The sequence below is a fragment of the Haliaeetus leucocephalus genome, unplaced genomic scaffold, assembly GCF_000737465.1.
Source record: "Haliaeetus leucocephalus isolate CR32 unplaced genomic scaffold, Haliaeetus_leucocephalus-4.0 Scaffold362, whole genome shotgun sequence".
Lineage (NCBI taxonomy): Eukaryota > Metazoa > Chordata > Aves > Accipitriformes > Accipitridae > Haliaeetus > Haliaeetus leucocephalus.
In genome coordinates this window covers 1,874,799-1,901,110 of record NW_010972798.1, presented here as the reverse complement: position 1 = coordinate 1,901,110, position 26,312 = coordinate 1,874,799, and the positions used below count along the sequence as shown (strand labels likewise).

The following is a 26,312-nucleotide window of genomic DNA, read 5'->3' as shown; positions in this document are numbered from 1 at the left end:
AATCAAGGAAGAAAAGCGGGTATCTGATGCAAGTTTGAAGTGAAGCCGTGAAAATTGGGCAGTTTGAATAAGTGGTAAAAGTGATCTGCAGCCTTGTTGCAAACTTGAGGTCCTTCCTTCACTGAAATATTTCTTTCTCTGTCTAACAGCTATTCGCAAATTCCTGCTTTTATGGTGACTATTGGTGGTTCATTAGATAACTCCAGCATTGCACATCTACAGGCTGAAAGGGAGTTCTGAGCAAAGAATCTTTTAGTTTTTGCCAAATTTGGCAAAATAAGGGTAGAAAGCTTCTCTAGCCAATTTGTCGTCGTGGTTATGGTGCACCTGCACAAAGATGTGCCTAATTCTGCATAGTCCCTCGGTGGGGCTTGCCGGCTCAATAGCTTCGGAAGAGAAAACCTCAGCCCTGTCTCCTCCAGCAGAGAAGGTGTCTCCTCACCTTTGTGACCGTCAGCGTGGGAAGGATCTGAAGCCCCGGAGGTGCGTGTGACACCGGCTGATGGTAACCCCTCTGTTTTGCGCTCTTGCAGCAACCCAGACCTGAGGAGGACGGAGCCCATCGTGGAGAGCCCGCTGCAGAGGACCAGCAGCGGCAGCTCCTCCAGCTCCAGCACTCCCAGCTCCCAGCCCAGCTCCCAGGGCGGCTCCCAGCCCGGCTCCCAGGCTGGCTCCAGCGAGCGCAACAGAGTCAGAGGTGAGGTTCTTGAAAACGTCCCTTGGCACCAGGCGCGCTGTCTGAGGCTTGTTTGATAAGCAGGAAGGGCAAGAGGTCCATGATCTCATGTATGTTTTTTAAAAAATTAAAAAACCAAAGGATTCATCATTTCTGATGTACTTCTGTGACCAGCTGGCCTCCTTGCAAACAGAGATGCTGACGCTCCCTTTTGCCTGGACGCTGATGTAGGATGCCCACGGCAGCACGTGTCACTCCTGCACTTGGCATCACAGTGCCAAGTAGCGTGTACAAAAGGAGATGGGGATTATGCTTTAGGGTAAACAAGCTTCCTAACTTTATTGACCCAAACTCACTTCTTCTGTGATGGTTTCTTTGGGAGTGTGTTTCACTTTTGGTGGGTATATAGTATTTTTTTTGAGCATCATCTTTGTGCAAAGCCTGAGAGGGGCGCAGAGGAGTGAATTAGCCCATAAGAAGCTTTCTCCAAAATGCTTTCACCAGGCAGCCATGCTGACACTGGGTTTATGTTCCTAGCCGAATTGTTTCCTCTCGTCTTAGAGCCGCTCTTAAAGATACTCCATTCCCCTGTTTAATTGCAGTGGGAGTTGCTAAAGCACATACAACCCATACATCTGCATTTCTGGCACAGCCCTGCAGTATAAATCCCCAGGGCTGAAGCACATTAAAACAAATGCTGCCTCCATGCTTTGAATTTTTTATGACTTGGCCATAAGATGATATGTCTGTTGTGGAAGTCATCACTCCTCTAGGTAGTCAATAAAAGGAGTTTATCACCAATTGTCCTTTTTGGTTTGGTTTTGTTTTTACTAATGAGGAATCCTGTGACAAATAATGTCCTAGCAATGTCAGATGCTGCAGAGCTTTTAATTTATCACATGCCCTGCTCTTTTGCAAAGCGAATTTGTTTCTTTAGTAGAAAAAAGGGCAGTAATGCTGCGAGAGGGCTGTCAGTGGAGGTGGGGCTGGATTAGGGCTTCTGTTGCTGTGTTGATGGAGACTTGTTGCAGTGACAGTCAAGCAGAGAGGAGCAGGAGGGTTTTTCGAAACAACAGAAGCAAATGATGATGAAGCCCCTGTGCCCACCTGTCCCAGGTGACAGGACGCAGCGACAGCTTTCAGCAGCATTTTAATTCCCACTCTCTCCGCTTGCCTTTTGCCCAGGGAACGCCAAGCCCGAAGGGTCCCCCGTGCTCTCCCATGAGCCCGCCAAGGTAAAGCAGGAAGACAACAGGGACGTGACACGACCGAGCCGACCTGCTGTGAGTCTTAAATTATTTCCTGTGGGAATGTTGCCAGCCAGCTTGGCCACGTTTCCCTCCAGTGCGGTAGCACAACCACGGGGACCCCAAAAAAGAGGCTAGTGCTGTTGCTCCTCCAGCGGAGAGACTGGAAAGCGGCGGTACAGCGAGAGCCCATGGGAGATTTGAATGCTTACGAGAGTGCATGAGTTTTTATCAGGAGCCCAAATCTAGGGGAAAGCACTTAAGCCTGTGTTTTCACGTGAAGCAGATGCTTAAGGGCTTTGCTAGCTTGGGCGCAGTGGTTGCCGATGGCACATTGTTGTGTTCCGTGCTGCATGTCCCCCCGCAGCAGCCCGGCGGAGGGATGCTCTGCTCGGGGAGGCTGGGCGACCGGCCCCTGACAGCCTTCACAGCTTAAAACCAAACCTGGTGGTGGTCTCTGCACACTCCCGTTTTACTATTCTGAGCAAAATCTCATCCGAAGTGTTTCCTCCTGGTTTAATGCTGTTGACGTTTGTATTTTAAAACTGCAGTCTCGGCCTAATAACGAAACGAATTTCCACTGCTTCTCTTTTTTAATGTCTATTAATGTTTTGTTGATGTTGTTTTTTTTTCTCTACACTCCACAGCATTGAGCTAACAATTCTAATTTTATTTCTAACCTGCTTGCCCTTCCTCTGGCTTTTTCCTGTCCCGATCTGTTTCCTCTGATGCTGATTATTCTTCCTTTACCCACAGAGCTATAAGAAAGCTATAGATGAGGTTAGTGATATCTTTTCTCAGTGGGTCATGCCTGTGCAAGGTTGACTAGTTAGCGCTTAATATCGAACCGGGTTTTCTTGGTGCTTGACGTTGAAAAAGGTGGCGATGCAGTCTCGGGTCATACGGGAGGCCGAACGATTGCGTTTCGGTGTAGGGAGCCTGCCCGCGGGGAGGGGAGCGGTGCTGCCGGTGTGTCTTGCTCAGCCGTGGGCTGCCTGAAACCCGCTGGCCAGACCACTTGCATGGAGGCCGTGGCAAGAAGCACCCCGACGTTCACGCACGGAGCACACGGCGCTGCCGTTCTTCGGCATATTTGAAAGAGAAAGAGCGAGAGCGGAGGTTTGTTGTGCCAGTGGAAGTGGTCCGGGCAGCCCGCGCCGCTCACCGCATCCTGCTCTCAGCTACAGCCCCCGGCTGCTCACTGATTTCAGTGGGGCCATCGAGCGCTATTTGCAATGCGTTTTAAGCCTAATTCGAACGAAGGCGCTTGGCAAATAAAGGGAAACAGAGCAGCGGAATACAGTGGGTAATTCATTCTCGTGGACCAGACCGTCAGCTGTAAAGCCAGAGTCAGCGGAGCCGTCTTGGATGTTGATGGGCAATGCTAGTCTTCATCCATCCTCTTAAAAATAAAATTAAGAGTCCTGAATTACACCTTTTTCACCGTATGATAATATTTTAGATGTGTTTGCCTCTGGCGATGGTGAATGTTTAAATGTTCACGGGAAAAGACCAAACATTCCTGATTCAGCATTCAGCTTGCCTCACACGTGCATCGCTTGTGCACACACTGCTGATACTGGGAACTGCAGGGCCGTAATGGAAGGCACTGGTATCAGCAGGCTCTCCTGCAGCCTCTTTCCTCTAAAAATAGAAGAGAGGAAAGAAGGAAGACGTGCTGGTTAGTTAACTTGCTCTCTTGGATAAAACATGAGCTATGCGTTTTGTTTAATGAGGTGCTTTGTTAAGAAAAAAGCACATAAATCAGTGTCTAAATAGAGGCAGCATGTGTGCTAAATTCAAGTTCAATGAGCTATGTGATTTTGGAAACCAATCTGACTTGATTCCAGCAAATATTAAATCTAAAGAAGGCTTTGTAATTAAAAGTAATTAAAGAGCACTGATACTGCTAACTTACATATTATGTCACCCTCAGTAATAACATTTCATACACATGTGGAACTACAGAACACTTTCTTTCTAGTTGTCAGATTGTTTTTGGTCCAAGAACAGCTCAGTGAAGCCGTTTAATCTTACAAAGTGCTCATTACTTAGAGAAAATGATAGCATCAAAGAATTAACCATCCCGAGGCAAAGCTTTAACTAGGAAACACAAGTTATCTGATGATATTGTCTGGGAGTATTATTGCTGTTATAACTTCCAAATTAGTTATTAAAAATGAATTAAGCTGATTTTTAAAATACTTGACTCTCTTCTAGTGATGACCAAAGAAAGCTGATAGGGTGCTTTGAAGCACATTAGAAATGGAAGGTGCAAAAAAGAAGTAATTTTCACAGTCCGTGGCTGTGATAGGGAAGGGTTCAGTCCTAATCCTGCACTGCAGGAAATCTAGCTGCAGTTTTAAGAGGCTCTTACACAGTCCTGAAGTCCTTTTTAAAGTTGAGAAGGCTCTAAGCCAACTCAAAGGCAAGTGCTCAATAAAGAGCATGTTTTATACTCTAAATGGAAAGCATTGTGAAGCTGTTGAAATTGTCATTGATTCTTATTTAGGAAAAGAAACAATCATATCATAGAAGCTGCTACAGCACTAATTGAAATAATTAGTTGTCGTGACTGCAGATTTGACTGTATTTCAATCCCAAACACGTTGGCATCGAAAATAAACCCTTGAAATACCACGTTCTCTCTTTAATCATGATAAAGAGCCTTTCTTTAAAGGTACAGAGAGCATTTGGAGAGAGATATATAACACCCATCACAGGTACCTGCTGTGAAGCAGGGATTGATCCTTTTTTTTAAAAAAAAAAAAAGCTTTTTTTTCTGTATACTAATATTTACGGGTCTGATGCAAAGCTCTCTGACGTCCATGGGAGTCTCTCCTCTACGTCAGAGGGCAGGCAGGGCAGACCTGGGAGCAGAATGTGCGGCTGTCCACTGGTGGGAGCCCGCCGGGAGGTGTGGGTCATCAATAACCAGAGTACAAATTGCTTGCAAAATATTCCTGCTTCACGATTAAAAAATAAACTGGGTTTGCATCTCAGCCATAGAGGTTTTCCATCATTTTCTTCACATGTCAACGAGATAGATTTTAAGAGCTCCCTTTGCAACCGTAATTAATATTGCCGTAGTCGCCCTGCTGGAACGGTAAACTGGAAATGCAGTAAATGAGAGTATGGCCGTAAGACAATTGTGGAATTTAGTCTTTTTCAATGAGTTTCTTTCTCCCTAATCCTTTATCTCTGACCGAATGCACTGATGCCTACCTCGGTCACTAATATAGGGAGAAATGGTAAGACTGACAATTGCGATGCTTTGTTCGTCATGTGCATGTCTTGTGCAACAGAGTTCTCTAACCCATTCTAATTCGAGCTCTCATGCTTTTCTGCCCTACTGCTTCCCCCTGCATTGCTATAAAAGCATGTAAGATAACAAAAAGTCTCTTTTCTACACGGTGCCTGCCATGTTCCTTGTTTTGAAATAGCAGTGTCTATTTTATATGACTGTCGGGTCTGAGACCTCATCAAAGTCATGGTAAACTGAAAAATTATTACTAGGCTTTGGGAGTGCTCCTATCTTTTTTCTTGTTTCAAGGTTTTTTTTTTTTTTTTTTTTTTTTTTTTTCCCTTAGCTTGTAGGCTGCCACATCTCACATAAAGTGCTTAATGAGTCCCGCTGAGGGATTTTTTTTTTTTTTTTTTTTTTTTTTTTTTTGATCGTGTGGCTGACTCAGAGCTGTGACTCCAAAGTCTGGCTGAGCTGGGCGCTTCTCCTCGTGCTCCTCACCGCCTCTCGGCAGCCGCCCGACAGCGGAGACTCACCACGGAAGCAGCTCTTGACGTGGCGATTGCACCACTCCATGGGAGATTCTGTCATTGCTTCCTTCCCAAATGCATTTATTACAGAATAAATACAATTACGGGGTCTCTTTGAGAAGTTTGAAAGAAGAGAAAACCCTGCAGGAGAAATTCTCCGAGCCAATCTTTGAAATGATGTTGTTTTCCAGTTTACTATGATGGTGACTGAACTTCACCTTTTCCAACAAATATAATTTTGTCGTGTATATACATATAAGTGTGTGTATATATATGCACATACACGTTCCAAACAGAAAAAGAAGAGGTTGGCTATTGATTTTTCAGTGAGCGTAAATCAGTTTTGTTTTGTTTAATAAATGCTACATGCTACAAACATTGTCTTACGTTCGTCTCATGTTTGTAACGACTCTGTAAAGCTATTTCTTGTTGCTCGTGCTGTTAGCATTGGCTTTTGAAGAGATGTATGTGACATTCTCCTCGCTTTGAATATAATAGCCATCGCTTTCTTGTTTTCTTGCCCCCATCCCCTTTAGGATCTGACGGCCTTAGCCAAAGAGTTGAGGGAGCTGCGCATCGAAGAAACCAATCGCCCCCTGAAGAAGGTGACGGACTACTCCTCCTCCAGCGAGGAGTCGGAAAGCAGCGAGGAGGAGGAGGAGGATGGCGAAAACGAGACGCATGACGGGACCGTGCCTGTCAGTGACATCCCACGGCTTATGTAAGAAGCGCTTTCTTTTGGGGGGGCAAACTGTGAAACCACGGTGTGTCCCGGTCTGGAGGGGCAGTAGCTGTGATATGGGACGTGTCCAAAGCGCATTGGTGTTTGGTGGCTGGCGCTGGGAATGGTGCCACGGTCGCAAGGGATAATTTACTCAGATGAGTCTTTTTCCCGGTCCAAACTAGAGATCCTTGATGGGAAAAACTGAATTATTTCACTGCACGTTCGGTGAACTTGGACTCCAAGCTGATGGACCTGTTCCTGCTGATGAGCAAGGCGGGTTTTTTGCCAGAGTGGACGCACCTGACCTCCTCCACACCTTGGGTCCTGCCCACAGGGATGGCGTGTTAAAGCTCTGCCTGCTCTTGAGCCTGGTCTTGCCCCAAATCAAGCCGTGCTGAAGTGCAGTACTTGGTGGCCTGCCCAGTGCCAACTGGTAGAGCCAGGATTATAATAATCCTAAATCTTTGTCTTTGATTTTTGTCCTTGGCTCAGTCACTGCAGGCAGCAAAACGTGCTGGGCTAAAACGCTGAAATGAAAAAGTCAGGAGACTACACTATTGTGCCCCATTATGGGCACCTGGGGACACTTGTGCTTTTGAATATCTCTAGATGAGGGAGGAGGGCAGCGTAGCTTCAACACACGCAAAACAGCTGTCACCGCACAGAGCGAGCTCGCGGAGCATCGCTGCCCGGTGCTTTGCAGCACTAGCACTGCAGGGGCTTTTCTGGGGGCTCTCTGCCTGGCAGTGGGGTCTGGCCCCTGCCCCTTTGAATTCACAGAGGAGTTATGGGAAGGCTTTAGGGGATTATTTGCATTTTGATCAGTTCATTTCCGTTCTTCCTGCTAAATGAATTATTAGTCGATAGAGGGGTAGCTGGGCTTCATAGCAGTGGGGTGTGGAGCGGCAGAGAAGCCCTCTGGGTGGTTAGGAGACCTAAGGGGTCCATGTTACGCAGAGTGCCAAGCTCCTGGGTCGGAGCTTCCTCCCAGCAGAAGAAGAAAAATCAGAGCTCTTGGAATTTGTTGGAGAAAGTCAGGAGACAGAGGGATGGCTATGAATATGCAGCGGTTGGATGGGCAGTCACGCGTGCAAGAAGGGGCCTCAGGCTGCTCGCAGAAGAGGAGTTTAATCGGGAGTGGTTAATCTGCACTGACATCCTTCCACCAAACACCTTGGGTTTGACACAGCACTTTTCAGTGGATAAAATACCTCACCGAATGCTTTGCAGCCAGATGTGCCGGACAGCAGGCATGGCGGTAAGGTGGATGCCCTTAACCCGCTGCCAGCCGAACGCCACTTGCCCTGTAACGTCCTGTTGATGAACATGCCTCGGAGACCGAACGCAAAGATGCAGCCCTTGGTGTCACAGTGAGATGGCAGGAGCTCTGTCTGTATCTAAGCCTTCGCGGGTATCTGCAGGCATGGCCGCACTGCTGTGTGTCTGGGGAAAAAGAAAGCAGATGCTTGGCTTTACACCCTTATTTCACAAAAGGAACCTTAACTCGCGTTCAGACTAGATGGAGTTGGGCATTTTTGTATCAGAGCTTTACTTTTCTTATGTTCAGTGGTTTTCACTAAAAACTGGGGCCGAGACAGATCATCTCCTCTTCTCCTGCACCTTCCAACTGATCTTTATATAACCCATTTTTAAACTTCCCTGGGCATCCTCCTTGAGCACTGGGCTGCTCTTCATTCCAGCTCGGTCCAGGTCTCTCCTGCTGCGGGATAAGCCCATCCATTGCTTTGTGTCCCAGTGGACAGGAGGGACCGTTTACTCCTTCCACCTCTGCAGATACCTTTTCCTCCATCTGAAGACTAGGGTGACTCCCTTCAGCTCCCTGTCTTCCGAGTTGTGCAAGCCAGCTCTTGCCCGTGTCCAAGGATTTCTTGCAGGGTGACATGGAAACTGCGCGCCAATGAAATTCGGGACCTTAGGGCTACCACAGCCGGTCATTCATTCACTGTACGGTTTCAAAGTTAACATAACCTCCTTTGCCTCTGCTTTCTTATTTCTAAAACTGGAATAATTGTGTTATTTTCTCATCCTTTGGTGGAGTTGAAAAGCTAACGGTAGGAAGGTGTGAGCTCCTCACATGAAAGGTGCCACAGAAGTATGGCACACCGCTTGTTGTTTGGAGTGCTTTGGTGATGCCTGTCCAGTCATAACGTTGATGCAGGCGAGGATCCATCATCGAGCCAGTCCCACCTTGGGCTCCCCGGGGCTCACATCTCGTATTAGACCAGTAACCCCCTTGATTAATGCAGGTTTGCGTTGGTTTTTCATGCTACCAGGCTCTCTCGTGAGCCTCTGGGCATTGACAAGTAGGTGTGCACAGGGATGACATGTTAAAAAGTGAATTACTTCATACTGATGGAAAGCAACTGGTCTGCATGGCTTTTAAATGCAAAGCAACAGGTCTCATCGGCAACATCTTCATAACCACCATCGGCATTTTCCAGCACACAGGCAGGGCAGGGTAATCCAGAGGCACTTTGTCATTTGCTTTTGGTTTTGTTTGAATTATATTTAAGCAGCTGGTCTTCTAAGAATGTAATAATAAAGTAATGGTGGCTGCTCACCACCTGCGATATCCACTCGCAGGCAGTCCTAAAATTTAATGCGTTGGAGAATAAATTCCAGCCTCTCTCTTGAGATAGGAGCGCAGAAATAAACTCAAGGTGAAATCATGGGTTAGGGCTACATTTTCATCTGGAAAACAGCAGAGAGCTACAGGACACAACTTGTACTCCTGCCCACGCCTCCTCCAAATCCCATCCCCTCCCTTGTTGTCTTTTGTCATCGGGTGCTCTGATGCACTGTTCCCTTTTCAGGGGTTGAGATGGGGAATAAAGGGAGTGAATTATTTCTTTTAAACTTTCTTAAGTAGAAAAAATGACATAAGGCAGAGCAGGACTGCAACTCCTTGTTACCTGTTCATCAGTGCTCCTCTCACGGCACCTTGGGATGAGAAAGGCCCTTCTCTTTGGTCTCTGTGCTGTATCTGTAGTGTATCAACCTGACCCTGGTCCTGTATTTCTGACATTAGTAATTTTCCCATACATTTAAATGGATATATTTTCTAATTTTTCTTCCTGTGAGATACAAAGCCTTCCCCTGATTGAAATAATACTGTATTAGAGGATTTTTCATCTAGTTTAGCAAAGGAAGTATTCATCATTAACGCTTTTCCATTCTGTCCTCAGACCAACAGGAATTCCTGGAAGCAATGAGCCGTACAACCTGGGAATGGTGACAACCCACGGGCTAGAGACTTCCCATGCAGATACGTTTAGCAATATTTCAAGGGAAGGGACTTTAATGGTGAGGGAGGTAAGTTGTAAAACAAATATTTCCATGGAGCATCTTCAGGAGGTTTTGCCCATGTAAGCACAAAAACTAACAGTGCTGTGTGTCCGGAACACAAAATGACTGAGTAAATTGTGCTCGTTAGCGCTCTCGTTAATACAATTTACGCTCGGAGCAAATGTGTCAAGTGCAAATGTTTCTCAGAACTACAAACAGCAGTGAAGAGTAATGCCAGGGCACGGTGGGGAGGATGCTCGTACAAATAACTCTGCCGTAATCCCACAACAGCTCCGGGCGATCAAGTTATCTTCAATTTACAGCATATAGTTAATACACTTGGAACCTGGCCCAAAGTTTCCCCTCTTCTTCCCAACCTTTGCCACCGTGTAACTGTCAGAGGCGTGCAGTGTTTATAGAGCATTTGGAGGCTTTTACCAGGGGCTGGTCCTGCTCGGGGAGGGCCAAGCCCCCATCCCCACCAGCCAGCCACCCTGCGCTCGCCCAGCAAGCCGGCTGCTGGGGGCACTGGGCATCCCACATGGATGCAAGCCCCCAGCTCTGGCATTGCGGAGGTAAGGCTGCGGTGGGAGCAATCCTGATGGATGGTACTGCAGGAGTGAGGCAGAGGAGGCACGTTGGGTTGGCTGTGGAAGATCTCCCCCAGCGTTTCTCGGTTTCCTGGTTGCTGGAACGTGCTGGCGATGCTGCTGGAAACACAGACGGGTAGCAGGTCTCCTGGGGAGGGGGCAGAAGGCTCTGGCAGTTAGTAAAACAGGGGAGTCACTCTCCTGCCAGCACGTAAAGGAGGTGGATGGGAGAGGAGAAGAAGGAAGGGGAGTTTGGAGTCAGCAATCATAAAGGAAGAATGTTTAGATCAAATGCAAACTAGATGTGAGCAGCATTTTAATTCTTAATGCCTTTTATATAAAATATTCACGTATGAGGGGGGGGAAAAAAGAATGCAACTTTGAAAGAGAGGGAGGAGTTAGCAGAAGAAGTCACAGCGTGTTGGCTGCCTTTCTCCATGAGTTTTGGAGGCGGGCAGCAATGCACAGCCCACCTCATCCCTCACTGGCACGGGGCTGTTCCGAGCAGGGATCGCCGCAGGCTGGGCAGCCCTCTGCGCATCCTTGTGGCAGGGAGGGTGATGCAGTTGAGCAGGAGAACGGTCACTGCTGTAAGAGGCAGCAATTTCTGAAAGGAGCTTGGCGTTAAGCATCACAACTGTAAAACACGTGCCATGGCAGCGAGGCCGTATGAGAAAACCAGTGACGTAGAAGGGTTTAAAAGCCACAGGCAAGACAGGCAGCTGGGAAACCCCTTTGGGAGGAGGGGGCGTGATAAGAAGCCCAAACTGCAGCCTCATGCTGGGTGCTTACTGTTTGCTCCCCACCACTGCCGTAGCCATCAGAGGACGGACTCGCTGAGGTCATTCGGCTTTGGGCAAAGGGCTTTTCACTCTTTGGTGCGATGGCAAAGTGGTTGAAGGTGATGGTAACGAGCGATCAAAAGATAAATGTTGTCAGGACTGGTCAGAAACTCGGCGAGCCTGTTTAGAGGGAGTTTTCCACTAATCCAAATAAACGGGCAAGTCTCTGTAACGATCTCATTGATGTGCTCCAGGTAGGTGGGATTCATCAAAATGGCAAATATCTCAAAACAATAAGCAGGGAAGGAAGAAACTTCCCCGCACCTGCCATGCACGAGGTGGGGATGGAGAGGAAGGGGAACCCCGGGCGAGTCCCGGGATCCTTGCATGCAGAGCGAGATGCCAGTCGTTCTGCCGATGTTCTGCCAACGCTGCCGCTGTTCACTGCTGTTTTGGGTTACAGAAACATGCAACGGGGGCTGTGTTGGCATTTGCAGTCAGGCTACTCACTGCCGTAGCTGTGCAAAGCCGTTAAGGCTAACGCTGATCGAGGGGTCAGATTCTGCTGTCACCGGTGGCTTTGTGGGAAGAGAGCTGGCCATGGGGTTTGCACCCATGGTGGCAAGAGCAGAATCTGCCCTACGTTCCTCGTCTCAAAATGACGGTGATCAGGCTTCTCTTGCTGTAACGTGGCTAATTACTCTGTATTGACTTTGTGATTAATCCTGTCTTCGTTTCTCCTGGGGTGTGGGGTTGGTTTGCTGCTTGCCAGATTGCATGGGGATGGAAACAGAGAGGGTCCTTCTCCTGCGCTTGCTCTGGGAACTGGGGGACTGCCAACGACTTGGTTTTGTTTGGTTTTTTTCTCTTTTTTTTTTTTTTTTCCCCCCTTCTCTTTCTTCCTCATGCCTTGTGTCTCTGCAGACCTCTGGTGAAAAAAAGCGTTCTGGCCACGCAGCCAGCAATGGCTTTGCAGGTCACATCAATCTCCCTGACCTGGTGCAGCAAAGCCACTCGCCGGCGGGCACGCCGACCGAGGCCCTGGGGCGAGTCTCCACGCATGCGCAGGACATGGACTCGGTGCCTGAAGTAGGTGGTGGGGGGCTCCTCTTTCTCCTTTGCATCGCTTTAAACAAGTATTAACATCTCTGCCTCGTAAAGGGGCTTTCCTGCTTTCCTCCCTGGCTTTCTTGGCTCTTTTCTCTCTCTCTCTCTCTCTCTGTTTCTGGTCCACGCGGGTGAGCGTAGTGGAAATACAAGGGCATCTGATGGGTTTTTGCTATATGGGTCTATGGCTGATGGTAGAAATGTCTGTTAGGTCTTACCTCAAGCCCACCAGCTGGAGTTTTGGTGGTGATGGCTTGAACGCTGCCAACAGATGTGAAAGCCCCTTTTTTTTGACACTTGGAAATACAAGAAAATTATGAGAGCCAGTGATGCCATTAACTTCAACTGGGCCCAGCTTCCACCTGTGCAATCTCTGATACTTAATGTGACTCCAAAGGTTAGCAAAAATCAAAGCCAGCAAAATTCTGGATAGTTCTTCAGACTAGAAAAAACCTGCACACCTTTAAAATTGCATCTTCCCTGTCATGGCAAAGTATTTCTCCTCGGTAGCTGTTTTACAGGGATGCGATTGAACGTTAACGTTGTATAAGGTGTAAAAAGTCCTAGGAAGTACAAGATGTGCCACATAAGTCAAGGGAATCGATGTGTCCTGCTTACCATCACCAGCTGTGGGAACCAGGCACAGTTCTCTTTTCCCATGAGAAATCAACCCATTTGGTGCTAAATAAGCTATTTTATTTAATTTTTTTCTTTTCATTTTGTTGGTTGTACATCAAAAGTTCTGTCATCGTATTCTCTTTCATAGAAATGAGGTACTCATTTTATGGTGTACTTTTTACTAGCAGTATAAAAATAAAAATTGCTTGGAGTTGAGCATTGATAAAACATAAGAACAGATGGTGCATGACTTGACCTCAAGGTTTTATCCATTTCCTCGTTGCCTTTAAAAGCGGTGATGAGAGAGATGATCTTGAAAGTAACACCTTCCACGGTCATCCTGGGACTGCTTAAACATGGGCAAGGATTGGGTTTAAATATATTCATTTATAGAATACCAACCAAGAAGATCTTTTCCATTTCTAAAACTGCATTTTTAGGGCTGACTGAGCCAGGAGTGGGTGTAAGTGGAAACTTGGGGATTTAGTTCGCAGGCTTCCAGGTGACTCATGGTTCTGCGAGCAAAAAGAAGGAAGCAAGCACGACCTCATCCTGCAGCTTGGTGCTGTCTCTGTTAAGCCCCCACAGAGGTTTATAGGCAGTAGAACAAGGCCTGGAGGAAGATGAGGTCTTAATATTCAAATAACAGACTTGGAAGTTACTAAAATGCCAGCTTCTGGGGAGAATAGCTGGATCTGAGCAAAGAAAAGAAATGCTGGGTGCATTGCGATGAGGGGTTTCGTCGTAATTCATTTGTCGGAAAGCACCTGGCTCTCAGCTGGAAAGCATCCCTGTAAATACTGAATTTTTCTCCTCCTTGAATTGTTGGTGTTTTCTGGAAAACACATCCAGCACAGGGAAAAAACTGTGTATTTCTTGGATATGAAGGAAGCACAAAGTAGCGAGGATCTCTTACATGCGCACACAAATATGGCCCTACTGTGTATGTAAATGCGATGTCTGTTCCTGCAGCCTTCCCTGCCGCAGGCTGTTAACTCCTTCCATGGGTCTCAGTTACCATGTACTTTTTGGAAATCCATCCCGTTTCTATGGAAACAGGCAGGCTGTCAGGGGAAGGGAGACAGGAGGGAAGCGGGATGCGCAGCGCGCTTTTGGCAGGCGCAGGGCATGGATGCCAGCTCACCCGTGGATGCCAGCCCCAAAATGCTTGGAGTGCCCCAAGCCACGAGGGTGGGTCTCATACCCAATGGTTTTTTGCCCCTAAATCTTTTTGTGGCTCGCTGGAGGACACGTACGAGCCCAGCCCAGCTTTGGTACAGCTTCCAGCGGCACGGGCTTGTCCTCATGGCATGTTTCGGCACGGGGGCTGCGGCGGTGGCGTTGGGCATGGGGAATAGCCTGGGCTTTGGTGACTCGGTGCCATGAAAGCTGAGGAAGATTTATTCCAGGGAGGGAGAATGTCCTGACGAAGAAAAATGCGAGCGGTAGTGCTGCTGCAGAGTGACTTGGGGTTTGCTGCTGTTGCAGCTCTCAACGGAGCTCATACATAAAGCGTATCCTGGGTAAATACTGGAGTAGGAAAAATAAGCTGCTGAACAAGGGGGGAAAATTACTCCGCTTTGAATCCCAAGGCAAGAATTTCCTTTTGCTTGGGAGAAGGTCTTAGCCTCGTTTTCTGCCTTAACTAAGCAATGGCTTTAAAAAGAAAGCAATGTGATGTTGCAGTTTGTTCCTCCCCAAATTCCCTTGGCAGAGTCTTGGCTCTGACATTTCCTGCGATACCTTCAGGTTAAGTTTTGTTAGCTTAGAAATGGCCCTTTCTGCAGTCTCACCTGAAATGCTGTAGACAATTTAAAACACTTCATTGAAATTGCAAGCGACCGTACGTGTTGTCCGCATGAGATGTGCTGAAGACCAGACTTTGTAGGGGAATGGAGCAATGTCAGGGATGCCGTCTTCTGACAAGTGTCCAATGCATTTTCAAACACCCCCTGTTTAAAAGCTGTCCCTAAAGCACCGCACAGCTTGCTTACCCCAGGCTTTCTCCACCTCCAGCACTTCAGATCCTCCCAAAACTGGAGCAGCCAGGCGAACTGAGGGGCATTGCTGGGTCCTGCCTCAGCTATAGGTGTGAGGACCAGCAATAACAGCCCAGCAGAACGAAAAATAGGTGTTTTGCTAGAGAGCTGACTTTTCCTACTTTCCAGGGGGATCAATATTTTGGGCTTAGCCCAGCAAATCCCTAGATAACAGGCAGTAAAAGCAGAGCAGTATTACAGCTGTACGAGCTCTCCTGCCTAAGCTTTACAGGTCCTCAAATAGATTTCCATGACCTGTTGGAGTAAAATCTTTGCCCAGACCATGCTAGTTAGCGTTTGGCTTTGGCACGAGGAAAGCAACAGTCCCACCTTTTCCAGCTCTCTGAATTACTCTGGTGGTCACTGGTCCGTGTCAGCTTGCCCCATGCCAGGGCTTTCCAGGGGCTCCCAGCACCATCCTGCCAACCTTGCCTGCACGGTGGGAGAGGGGAAAAAGCAAATCCTCGCTGCCCTGACATCCCAGAGCGGGCTTTTAAAGGCAGGTGTGTTACATGCAGACAAGTTGGTTTTTACCTGCATCAACTTTTGCCTCTGGCCCTGCGGCTTCTCCGCTAACTGGTCTCATGGCTGTGCTGTGCTTCTGCCTGAGAGAAGAGAGCAGAGCGGGTCCTGCTCCTCTCGTTTTCTGTTGCTCATGGACACTCACAAATCCAATTTAATGTTTTTCCTGATTAGTTATGTGGGAGGAGAAGCAGATGTTCATATAAGGCTCGAAAAGGGCACCGCAGGGGCAGGCACTGCATCTGCTGATTAGAAAGTCTCACATACACACACGTACACAGAATTATTGTTATTTCTGTGCTCTGAGCTCTCTCTTTGCTGTTTGTTTTCCAGTATGGTATGGGAAGTAGCACCAAAGCCTCTTTCACTCCCTTTGTGGACACCAGAGTGTATCAGACCTCGCCTACTGATGAAGATGAAGATGAGGATGAAGAGTCGTCTGCTACTGGTAGGCAATGTGGCCAGTTTGAGAGGGGAGGGCCTCGTGGAAACCAGGTCATGGAGCCTGAATAATGCCACTGAACCTCTTTCACATTTCACTTACTCTTGTCCAAACATAGCTCATGTCTGCATCCTTGTGCTCTCCCGTTTCCATCCAACGTCTTCTGTCCCACTAACGAAATGTCACCAGAAAGGTCTGGGAGAAAACGGGAAGCAGCAGAAATCCACCCACCCGTCTGCCTGGGCAGCTGGAAGAAATGTTCCTGGCAGAACTGGGAGGTGGTAATTGCTCCAACAAGCTGGCTGTTGCTCTGAAGTCATTGAAAATGGTCGGATGCAGGCAGGCGGGCAGCGAATAGTGCTGGCCAGCTTGGTAGGCAGGGCTGGAGGTCTGGGAACATCACCTGCTGATGGGTTTGGTGTTGGTTCCAACCCATGAGAAAATCCTGATGATCCCTCTCCAGACTAGTAGCTTGTAACATTGTGATGACTCCCCCATCAGGAAATAAACCACGTATCGTCTTCCTGTCCCAAAAAAGAGGTGCCAGAAGAGTTAATCCATCACACCTCCGTGTCTTGTGTTTCCTTGCAAGCCCTGTTCACCAGTGAGCTGCTCAGACAGGAGCAGGCCAAGCTGAACGAAGCCCGGAAGATCTCGGTGGTGAACGTCAACCCCACCAACATCCGTCCCCACAGCGACACCCCGGAGATACGGAAATACAAGAAGCGCTTCAACTCGGAGATACTCTGTGCTGCTTTATGGGGTAAGCCCTGAGCACGCCGTGCCCTCAGCAAAGCTCCCCGGAGTGTGCGGCTGGGGATGAAACGCAAACGTGTCATCGCAGAACCGAGCCCCTGCCTCTGGTTGTCCCCTTCTCCGTCCCGGGCAAGGCTAATGTCCCCAAGTCCCTGCGCTGTACGAGTGACCCTTGGCGTTTGTAGGAAGATCACAGCCTTAGCTGGGATCGGTCACTATCGCGGTGGTGGCAGAGACGAGCTCAGGCTGTCGTCCCCGGGAGCAGCCGTGGCTCCTGGTGCCCATTGCCCTCTCCTCTTCAGGTGTCAATCTGCTGGTGGGCACAGAAAATGGTCTGATGCTGCTGGATCGAAGCGGGCAAGGGAAGGTCTACAACCTCATCAACAGACGGCGATTTCAACAGATGGACGTACTCGAGGGCCTTAATGTCCTCGTGACAATATCAGGTACGCCTCTTGTGCTCTCGCCCCAGTGTTCACCTTCTCGGTCGTACGCCCCGAGCAGTTCCAGCTCGGACAAAACCTGCCCACCGGTGTCAGAGGGAAGCTCCCAGGGGAGCGGGAGGTGGTTTATTCCAGAATCGAAGGCATCAGCTCTGCAAGAATGTCTCCAAGAGCTCCGCTTCATCTTTAGTTTAGCAGGGAAGGGAAGGTGCAGGATACAGGCAGATTCCCCAGCAAGGCAGGTAGTCATGGCCTGAGGGGGCAGCGAGTTCTGCTTTTGGGTCTCTTTGGCTCTAGCCAAGGGAGCCATGAACCGTGGCTTCAGGTCTCCAGCTCAGACCATGGTGTGCTCAGGGTGCCCCGAGCATCATGAGGGCCACAGGCTTGTCACTGTCCCTGGGTTCAGCTGGGAGCTCCACAGCTCTGAAATCAGGCTCCTGGGGTGATTTCTGGCAAAAAAAAAGCAAAAACTCTGTAGTCCAGTCTCCCAGGAGAGCACCCAGCATCCCCCCTGCAAAGCAGCCCCGTGAAGCAGATGGGTGGCAGAGCCAAGGCAGAACCTCCTCCTGCCAATACCTGCCCTGCAAAGCTCACAGAGGACAGCAAGAGAAATGCTCGTTAGGAAAATTGCTTGATATCATCCTTCTGTTTACTTTCATGTTGTTCAACACCCCTCTGGGCTCATTCTGCATTCGCCCACAAATTCCCATTCCATTCAGATAGAGCTCTTCAAAACCTCTGCTCCATCATTTACCTTGGTCTGCAGCTCCCCTGGGGTTTTGGGGATACAGCTGTAGGAATAAGGGGTTTAGTACAGCTGGAAGATGAATGGGGGGCTAGCACTCAGAGCACCGGCCCCCAAGACGGAGCTGAGAACGAGCCCCAGGGACCTGTGGAAACCCATGGGCAGGCAGAGCCCCTGGTTTATGGCTTGGCTCCTCTCCCACCGGACTCGAGTCAAGCTGTGTCCTCTCCCTGTAGTGGTGGCTTTGCAGCAGCAGGGAGGTTTGTAGCCAGATCACAGCCATCCAAGAGCAGACAGGCGTGCAGAAATTTGGCAGACCCTCAGCATTGCAGAGCCCAGCACCGGGCTTGTCGGCAAATAGCGGTGCCTGTCACAGACCGAGCTCGTGTCTCAGCTCCAAGGTGGAATTAATGTTGTATGAAGGAGAAGAGAGGAAAGAAACCAGGTTGGGTAAGCCCTGAGCTGTAAGAGAGCTTGGGGTCACGGCTCTGCTGTGCCCGACTGTCTCTCCATGAACACTGATTTATAGGAAAAGGAACATTTCCAGCCTGTGGGAAGCAAGAGCCCGGCTCTTCCAGTATCTGCCTGCAGTCTGGGAGACAGAGGTCTGGGCTCTGCTTTTCATAGTTTTTTTTCCCAAGAAAAAAACCCAATACAACAACTAAATTACTATTTTCAACTTCATTGAGAAGCTAACTTTAATTTTATCATCTTGTGAGTGGAAATAAGCACTGAAATCAAGATTTCCCATGCACACGTGCTCTGCTCTGACAGGGAAGTTTCCTTTGCCAACAGGAAAGAAGAACAAGCTGCGCGTGTACTATCTCTCCTGGCTGAGAAACAGGATTTTACACAATGACCCTGAAGTAGAGAAGAAGCAGGGCTGGATCACAGTCGGAGACCTGGAGGGATGCATCCACTACAAAGTCGGTGGGTGGCCTCTCTGGAAAAAAAAAAGTCTGAAGACATGTCTGTTCTCTAGTCTTAGATCTGACCTGACAATTTCTCTTAAAAGTATGGCTAGACCGTAGCCAAAAATAAATTTGGAATTCATCTGTATGTATTAGGTGGACACTTTACCAAATGGGAACCAACAGAGAGACAGCCTCAGAAGCTGTTCCTGGAGATGAGTTGTTCAGTCTTGTTGGAAAGAAAGTGAATGTTTTTAAAACAGGTTTTATTTTCATTTTAGTGAAGTATGAAAGAATCAAGTTTTTGGTGATTGCCTTAAAGAATGCTGTAGAGATCTACGCTTGGGCTCCTAAACCATATCACAAGTTTATGGCATTTAAGGTATGTTTATCTTTTAACCAAAATACACTCTGTAATTGTAAATACACAAGATTTCTGTACTATGCAGAGCAGAAAATTGTCTTGCTTATGTAGCTGAGCTCCTTGGGATGCTTGGCAGGCATGGGAGAAGGGATACATTCTGGCTGAAGAGATGGGATACAGGCTAACAGTTAAGTGTTAATACTAGCTTATGCTGGCAGGCTTTACTTGGGAAGTTTGTAGAAGGCTGACCAAACGCCCATGAGTAAAATTGAGTTGGGGTTTTTGGTGGGTTTTGGGTTTGATTTTCTGTTTTTTTAACCTGTGACTAATTCTTCACATAAAACATGAAAACGGGTTGGCATTATTTTCCATTTTGATTTTGCAAGGTCCTCTCCCCTTCTGCAGTGTGGATTCTGTTTCAAGGCAGAAAGTCCAGGAGAATGACCCACTCTTTCTTTTTCTCTCCCTTTTCATCTACCTCAGTTTCCTTCAGTGAGACCTTTCTCCTCTATAACCTGCCAATGGGTATTTTGTACTCAGTCCTTTAAAGCACTTTTCATCCGAAGCTCTGTGCAGAGACAAGTCACAAGGGCCAATGTCTTCTGGAGACGTTCATGCTGAGTAATCTCATTTTGCATCCTTCCAGCACAAATGGGCTTATTCAGTATTAGGTCACATTTGCTTTTTCTGAACAAAAGCCAGAATAAACGGGCTCAGTGACATGGAGAGCTCAGCAGCATTAAAATGGCCTGGGATCCAGCCTCTGCGGGCACTGGTGAGGATGCTGGTTGGTGCTCCCGGTGCTCCTTCTCCAGCTTGGGGGGGCTGAGCATCCTTTCCTTGCCTTGTAGGCAGGGATCTGTTGGCAGAGTGGGAAATACCACCCACAGATTTTCCCTGCCAGGAGTCAGAGTGGTCCTCGCACAGAGAGCCAGGAGTCCTTTTCTCTCCCTGTGGGTGTTTCACCCTCCTGCTGAGGACCTAAGCCATGGAGAGATACTCTGTCCTGGATCGGTCCATGCCAGGGAGCTGGTCCCAGCCTGCATCCAGCAGATTAGATTGAACAGAGAAAAGTAGGTCTTTGCTAATCTGACTCATTTCAGCCGCCCAAACAGGAGCTGTGATCCCTGCCGAGAGTGGAGGTGGGTGGTCACAGCTCTCTGCAGACTTTGCTCTTGTTGCCCAGAGCAGCACTGGCATCAAGGGTCCCCATGTGCTGGCTGTATGCACACTCGTGTAAAATTGAGCTGTTGCCTTCCTTTAGAGACCCAATCCTCGGGCTGGCCTCAGGCTCCTGGGGGAAAAGAGCTGTGCTTGGCAAGGGTGAGCGCTTATCTGCTGGGATGGCTGGAGCGAGTGGGTAATACCCTCTGAGGCATCTGACATAGGAACAGAGGGACGGGAATATAACTAACCACATATTTAGTAGGAAACACAGTCAAACAAATACGATTTCAAAACCGTATCGGGCTGCTGCTATGGGGATTTGTTGGTTTTCTGTGATACTCACCGAAGGGATTATAAAAGTCTTTTGCAGATCTCCAGCACAAGCCGTTGCTCGTGGATCTGACTGTAGAAGAGGGTCAGAGACTCAAGGTTATCTTTGGATCACACACTGGTTTCCATGTGATTGATGTAGATTCTGGGAACTCTTATGATATCTATATACCATCTCACGTGAGTACACGGGGGAGTGCTGCTGCATGACTAACGCAGGTCACCAGCAAGGTTTGGGCAGGCTCCTGGTGGCTCAGGAATGGTGACCAGTCAGGTGACATCTTGCCATGGGTATGACATTCTTTGGTGCCATCTTCATTGGTACTGGCTTAAAGAGGACTCGGAGGTATCACATACTCCATGTTCATTATTCGCAGAGGCTTTTTCTGTCCTTGTGCCCAAGCAGTCAGGCTTAAGGCCGCCGTGTCCCACAGAAAGGAGAATCTGTCTGTACATTGCATGGAGCAGTGATGAAGGTCTCTGTAGGGCAAGATACCATGAAACCAGGTTCTTGGTTGTTGGAAAATGTAGACCCACCAAGAGCTGGATGCCCAGTGCCCCGTCCCATTGCATGGTGTCCCAGATGTGCTTACCAATGCTTGTTCCTGCTGGGGCAGCACCGTTTGCCCCGGTGAAGATTGCAGGACTAGGGTAGCCCAAATCTCAGGAATCCTGCTGTTCAAAACTCCCAAACCCCCTGCCAGCCTGGACTCACCACAGGACCTCTCCCAGGTCCATCAGCTTTTTCAAGTGCTACAAAAAATACTGTAGATGAGGATTTTCTTGTTGGCTCATTTAAGCTCTGTCCGTGCTGTTGGCCCAAGCAGTATGAGAGACTGGTCTAGGAGAAACTGTGTCACTGATCAAATCCAGGAACTGCTGAATCTGATCCGACCAGCAGAGCCTCCTCTGCGAAAGCTGGAAAGAAGCATAGGGAGAAATATGGGGGCAGTTTGGGCTGGTTTTGTGTTGTCTTAGCTATGGAAGGGCAGACATGGGTGGAAAGTCGCTGTAGCTGCCCTTGGAGCTAGAGACTGATTGCTAAAAAATGGGAATATTTCCTCCCTAGGGCTACCTGTAAAATTCTGGGTTTATTTGCCTTAATTTGAATAGGAGATGGATTCATCAAGTCAGCAGCTGCTTATTTGTGTTACAGCCGAGTGTCAGCCATCAGTCTTGGGGGCGTATATGTTGTGATCTCTCTATAATTGCTGAACCTGTTTATCCTTGACGTATCAGACAGCTTTGATGGTAGGGTAAACATGACAGTTTATTCCCCTTCAAGCTTATCTCTGAAAGCCAATGCCTGTTTGGTGAATGGGGGGAGGGTTTTGTTCTCGGGTTGGTTTGGGGTTTTGTTTTCCTAAGGCTCTGCTCCTTTCCCCCTACCCTTTCCTCCATTCAATGTAATTCTGACTTCTAGGGTTTATTTTAACTGCAGATTCAGGGCAATATTACTCCTCACGCCATTGTCATCCTGCCTAAAACAGACGGGATGGAGATGCTTGTGTGCTATGAGGATGAAGGCGTATATGTGAACACCTATGGACGGATAACTAAAGATGTGGTGCTCCAGTGGGGAGAAATGCCTACTTCTGTGGGTAGGTCAACCATTCCTCTTCACTTGCTTAAAAGACAAGTGACAAGTAAGATGAGGAGTCGAGAATGCTGAGATGGAGTCATCTGGGCTTTTGTTTATGAAAGCAGATTTCTTTCAGCCAGATAAGAGATGCAGTTGCTAAATTTCTACAGTTTGGTCCTCCGTAATAAAAGCAAGTGACTTCTTGAAGATTTGAGCTCTGGTTTATCTTAAGTATAAGCTAATATAAGCCGTTGCACTGGTGGGATGCTGTGTTGCCTGGAAGAGGGGCTGGGCGCAGAGCTGGGAGCCCTTGGGTTGTTGCTCTTCTGGCTCTGCTGTTGCTCAGCTCCATGACCCATGGAGGCAACTGCCCAGCTCCTCACCCGCAGAAATCGGAAGAAGTGATACTTCTTCTGTTTAAATTACTCAGCTATTTCTGGATGAAAAGTGCTCCGTAAAGATACTATCCCCACGGGCACACGCCTGACTGCCTGTGCCTCCAGCAGTCAGAGCTCTGCCATTGACCTTCATCAGCTTTGAGTAACAGCCGATGAGAGCTTTTCTGCCCGTTGCATAATATTTAGCTCAACACACGTTGTAACACCTACCAAATGCTTCCTTTTGACAGCCTACATTCATTCCAATCAAATAATGGGCTGGGGAGAGAAAGCTATTGAAATTCGGTCAGTGGAGACGGGACATTTGGATGGAGTATTTATGCACAAGCGAGCTCAAAGGTTAAAGTTTCTATGTGAAAGAAATGATAAGGTAAGTCCACTTCAAAGCTTGTGTCTGTGCTTTAAGCTACAAGCTACTTTTAGACTTTAAATCTGGTTTATCTTGGGGTTAGTAATTAATCTGAAGGTCCTATTTGATAAGCGGTGCCCATAAATCCGCTCCCAATTAATTCTCTCCAGCGGATGCAGACCTCAGCCTGTGGTGGGAAGGTCTGCAAGATCTCTTCCACCTCTAGCTGCCATCTGTGTTGACTTGGCTTGACTTTCACCCAAGTCTTGCATCTGAACGTTAACTATTGGGGCTGCCAAGTGACCTCTGCAAAAGCTGAGAAATGGTAGTGGTAAGGATATGTAAGTGACCCTGATTTTTGCTCCGGTGCAGAAACATTTTGATGCATTTCTAGATGCATTTTGATGCATCTTACACTATTATCTCCATGGAGCCCCATCTTTTTCTGTGGACAGCACTGATAAATACCGCTCTAGAGGGTCACCAGAGTTGCTTGGGGAATGCGGTTGTCACGTAGATGACCCCCGCTGCGGGTGTTGCTGAAGGGTAGGGGGTGCAGGGAATGAGGGAAGGAGAAATTGCTGGAGGAAAAAGGAATATTCGCATGGAAGAGATGGTTGAATGGCGAGATCTGTTTCTGCTATTGGTATTTCCTCATCTCACAAGGCTTCACTGAGATAAATCAGGACCATGCAGCAGGGAGTTCTTTCATAATGATCATGATCACAAAACAGGTGAAGAAAGTGATTGCTCTGTCCCCAGAGCAGGGTTTAATAACATCCAATAAATAAGGTTTGAGGGCACCATCAGTTTATTGACCAGCTGCTCATTAGTCAAGCATTACCCCACCTGTTGCATAGAGTTAGGCTGGAGCTCATACCATGGGATGCTGCCCATGAAGCTGAATTTAAGTTGCCCAAATACCCCCAGTTTGCTTTTTTCCTAACTTTTGAGTACTTGACTGCAGGTTTTATACTGGTTTTTAATGAGTTCTTTTTCTGGTTTGCTCCTATTGATATTTTTTTGCCTTTTCTAAGAAAACTGGAAAAAAACCCACCTAAATCTTTCTGAAATACTGGAACCAACTGGTCGTTGGTGGGTTTGAAATCCTAAAACCAGATGTTTCTCTTTCTGGAGAAATGGTTAACGATGAAAGTCATGTGAAGTTTGAATAATTTTTGGTTTTAAAAAGGACAGAGGCTTCAGATTGTCCTCTTCAACACTTGCAAATTATAACTTATTTTTTAAGACTTCCGTTGGGGTCAAATGCTGGTGGATCCTGCCAGAAGAACCAAAAATCATATTCTTCATATTCCTGATAGGTTTCTGTGCTTTGAGCATATTGAAGGAAAGTAGTTTTCCCGAGCTTTACTTTCAGGAACAGCTGAAATACCAGAACTAACTTTTCTGGAGAAAACCATTTCAAACCGAGGCAGATGTTGACTGAAATGGTTAACGTTTTGCAAGATCCAAACCACTGACAGCAATCGTATTAATGTTGCATAATAAATGATGCCGTGGCAGTGAAATGTGATAAACTTGGTATTTTTAAGGTGTTCCAAACCTTGCTCTCTTTGGTAGTGGCAGCGAGGGAGGTTTTATTACTGTGTTTACTAATAAGTGGTTCAATTTGATCGGAGCCTGGCGTGGGTTGGCTCCGGCCCCGTAGCTCCGTGGAAAACTGAGAACCAGGCAATGGATCCATGTAAAATTTCTGCTGTCAACTGGAGAAAAGGAGCAGGGAGGGAGGTTTAGGCAGGGGAAACCACAGGGTGTGGGGCAGCTCCTGCTTTCCTTGCTCCTCGAGACAATTAACAGGCTTTTTCTTGCAATAATAAAAATAATTAAGAAGGTATTTTTTTGCTTCCAAACAGGTATTTTTTGCATCGGTGAGATCCGGAGGAAGCAGCCAAGTGTTTTTCATGACTCTCAACAGAAACTCCATGATGAACTGGTAACAGAGGAGCACTTGGCACTCACCGCCATGGCATTATTTCTAATTTAAAGGACATTAAACACGTGGACTAACACTGTAGAGGCAGATGTGGAGGGTGCCGAGGAACACCGCTCCCCACGCTCCCCCGGCACCGTCAGCCCCGGGGCGGGGGCTGCGGGCAGGGATGGACTTTCGCGCTTGGACCCCCCGAGGTCTCCTGATTACGCTGTGTTATAGTGGTTTATGAGTTTTCCTTTATTTTATTTTATTTTTTTTTAATTTTACTTTTTCTTTCTCCCCTACTTTGTAAGAACGGGGAAAGAAACAGTGTCAAAAAGTCTGTTTTTAATTCTGTCTGCCTGCTAGCATCAAATATATAGTATGTTGTAAAGTTACCAATTAAATCTGGTGAGAGACAGCACAATAAATGTACCTTTTATCTTTGTGATGAAGGCCATAACCATATAGCTGGGTAATTTTAGAAATCTTTTGCCTTCACCAACATTTACATGTTGCTTTTGGCAGCAACGGCTTAACGGATTTTTAAAGAAGAGAAAAAATAATAGGTTTTTTTCCCCTCTTTTGGGAAATGGATTTTAAATGGCTAAACTACTAGCCTTAGACTAATAAAAATCAGCTACCATTTTTGTCAAGTCTGTCAATCCATATTTCTATATGGATCTTCACATAATGGTGTGTCTTGATAGGGACAGAGGTGCCATTTGTTGTTGCTCCGGAGGTGCCCGCCTGCCCCGGGGTTTGGCCGCGGGCGCTGGGACGGGGGGATCGGAGGAGGAGAGGACGGCGGAGCGGTCGGAGGAGCCCCGCGCTCGGCCCCGAGGCGGACGGTGGTTTTCAGGATGCCGCCGGTGCCGGACCCCGATGCCGACGCCGGGGGGGGTGTTGGGCCCCCGTCCCCCCCCCCCCCCCGAACCCGGAGCCGGGCGCCGGTGTGCGGAGGCAACCGGTGCGGGGACGGGGACCGTGAAACGAGCTGCCCGTCCCCCGCGTTGTTGGATTGGGCTTGTAAAGAGCTTAAAAAAAAATATATATATGTGTGGTTTCTTCGGCTGAGGGTCTGAATCTCTTCTCGTTTTCCGCCCCCTCCGCTCCCTAGGAATTACCCAACATACAGTGAAAGAGAACATCTGTGCCGAACCGTGTGTGTGTGTTTAGTTCAGGTTGAATCGTGTCCTTATAAACTCTGCTCAGTTGATTTCCATTTTCGGTGCGTATCTGGGGTTTTCTTTCTCAGTAGCTGCAAGCATGGCCGCCTGTGGTGTTGGGGTGTCGCATAACAAGGTCTGTGTTGCTGGTTTTAACCTACCTCGTTTCGGTTGGGGTTCGTTTTTTGGTTTGGTTTTTTTTTTTTTTTTTTTTTTTTTTTTTTTTTTCCGTTCCGCTGTCGATCACAGCTCTGTTACCTCCAGCGACATATAGAGAGCTTAACTGGCAATCTTGGTGTACTCAGTAACGATGGCTTTATTAAAAAATGATTAAATCA

At 47.8% G+C, this 26,312-nt stretch overlaps 1 protein-coding gene across 1 annotated transcript in view; it reads left to right on the top strand.

Moving 5' to 3' along the window:
- TNIK (TRAF2 and NCK interacting kinase) overlaps positions 1–26,312 on the top strand; it is a 181,950-nt gene extending 155,638 nt beyond the window's left edge. The window contains exons 19-32 of the mRNA XM_010573088.1: positions 534–697; positions 1,862–1,959; positions 6,234–6,418; positions 9,628–9,754; positions 12,024–12,188; positions 15,719–15,833; positions 16,420–16,590; positions 16,886–17,029; positions 18,567–18,701; positions 18,964–19,064; positions 20,574–20,723; positions 21,985–22,144; positions 22,754–22,893; positions 24,747–26,312. Coding sequence (XP_010571390.1) covers positions 534–697; positions 1,862–1,959; positions 6,234–6,418; positions 9,628–9,754; positions 12,024–12,188; positions 15,719–15,833; positions 16,420–16,590; positions 16,886–17,029; positions 18,567–18,701; positions 18,964–19,064; positions 20,574–20,723; positions 21,985–22,144; positions 22,754–22,893; positions 24,747–24,830 — 1,939 coding nt within the window. The 3' untranslated portion in view covers positions 24,831–26,312. The remainder of the gene's footprint in view (positions 1–533; positions 698–1,861; positions 1,960–6,233; positions 6,419–9,627; positions 9,755–12,023; positions 12,189–15,718; positions 15,834–16,419; positions 16,591–16,885; positions 17,030–18,566; positions 18,702–18,963; positions 19,065–20,573; positions 20,724–21,984; positions 22,145–22,753; positions 22,894–24,746) is intronic.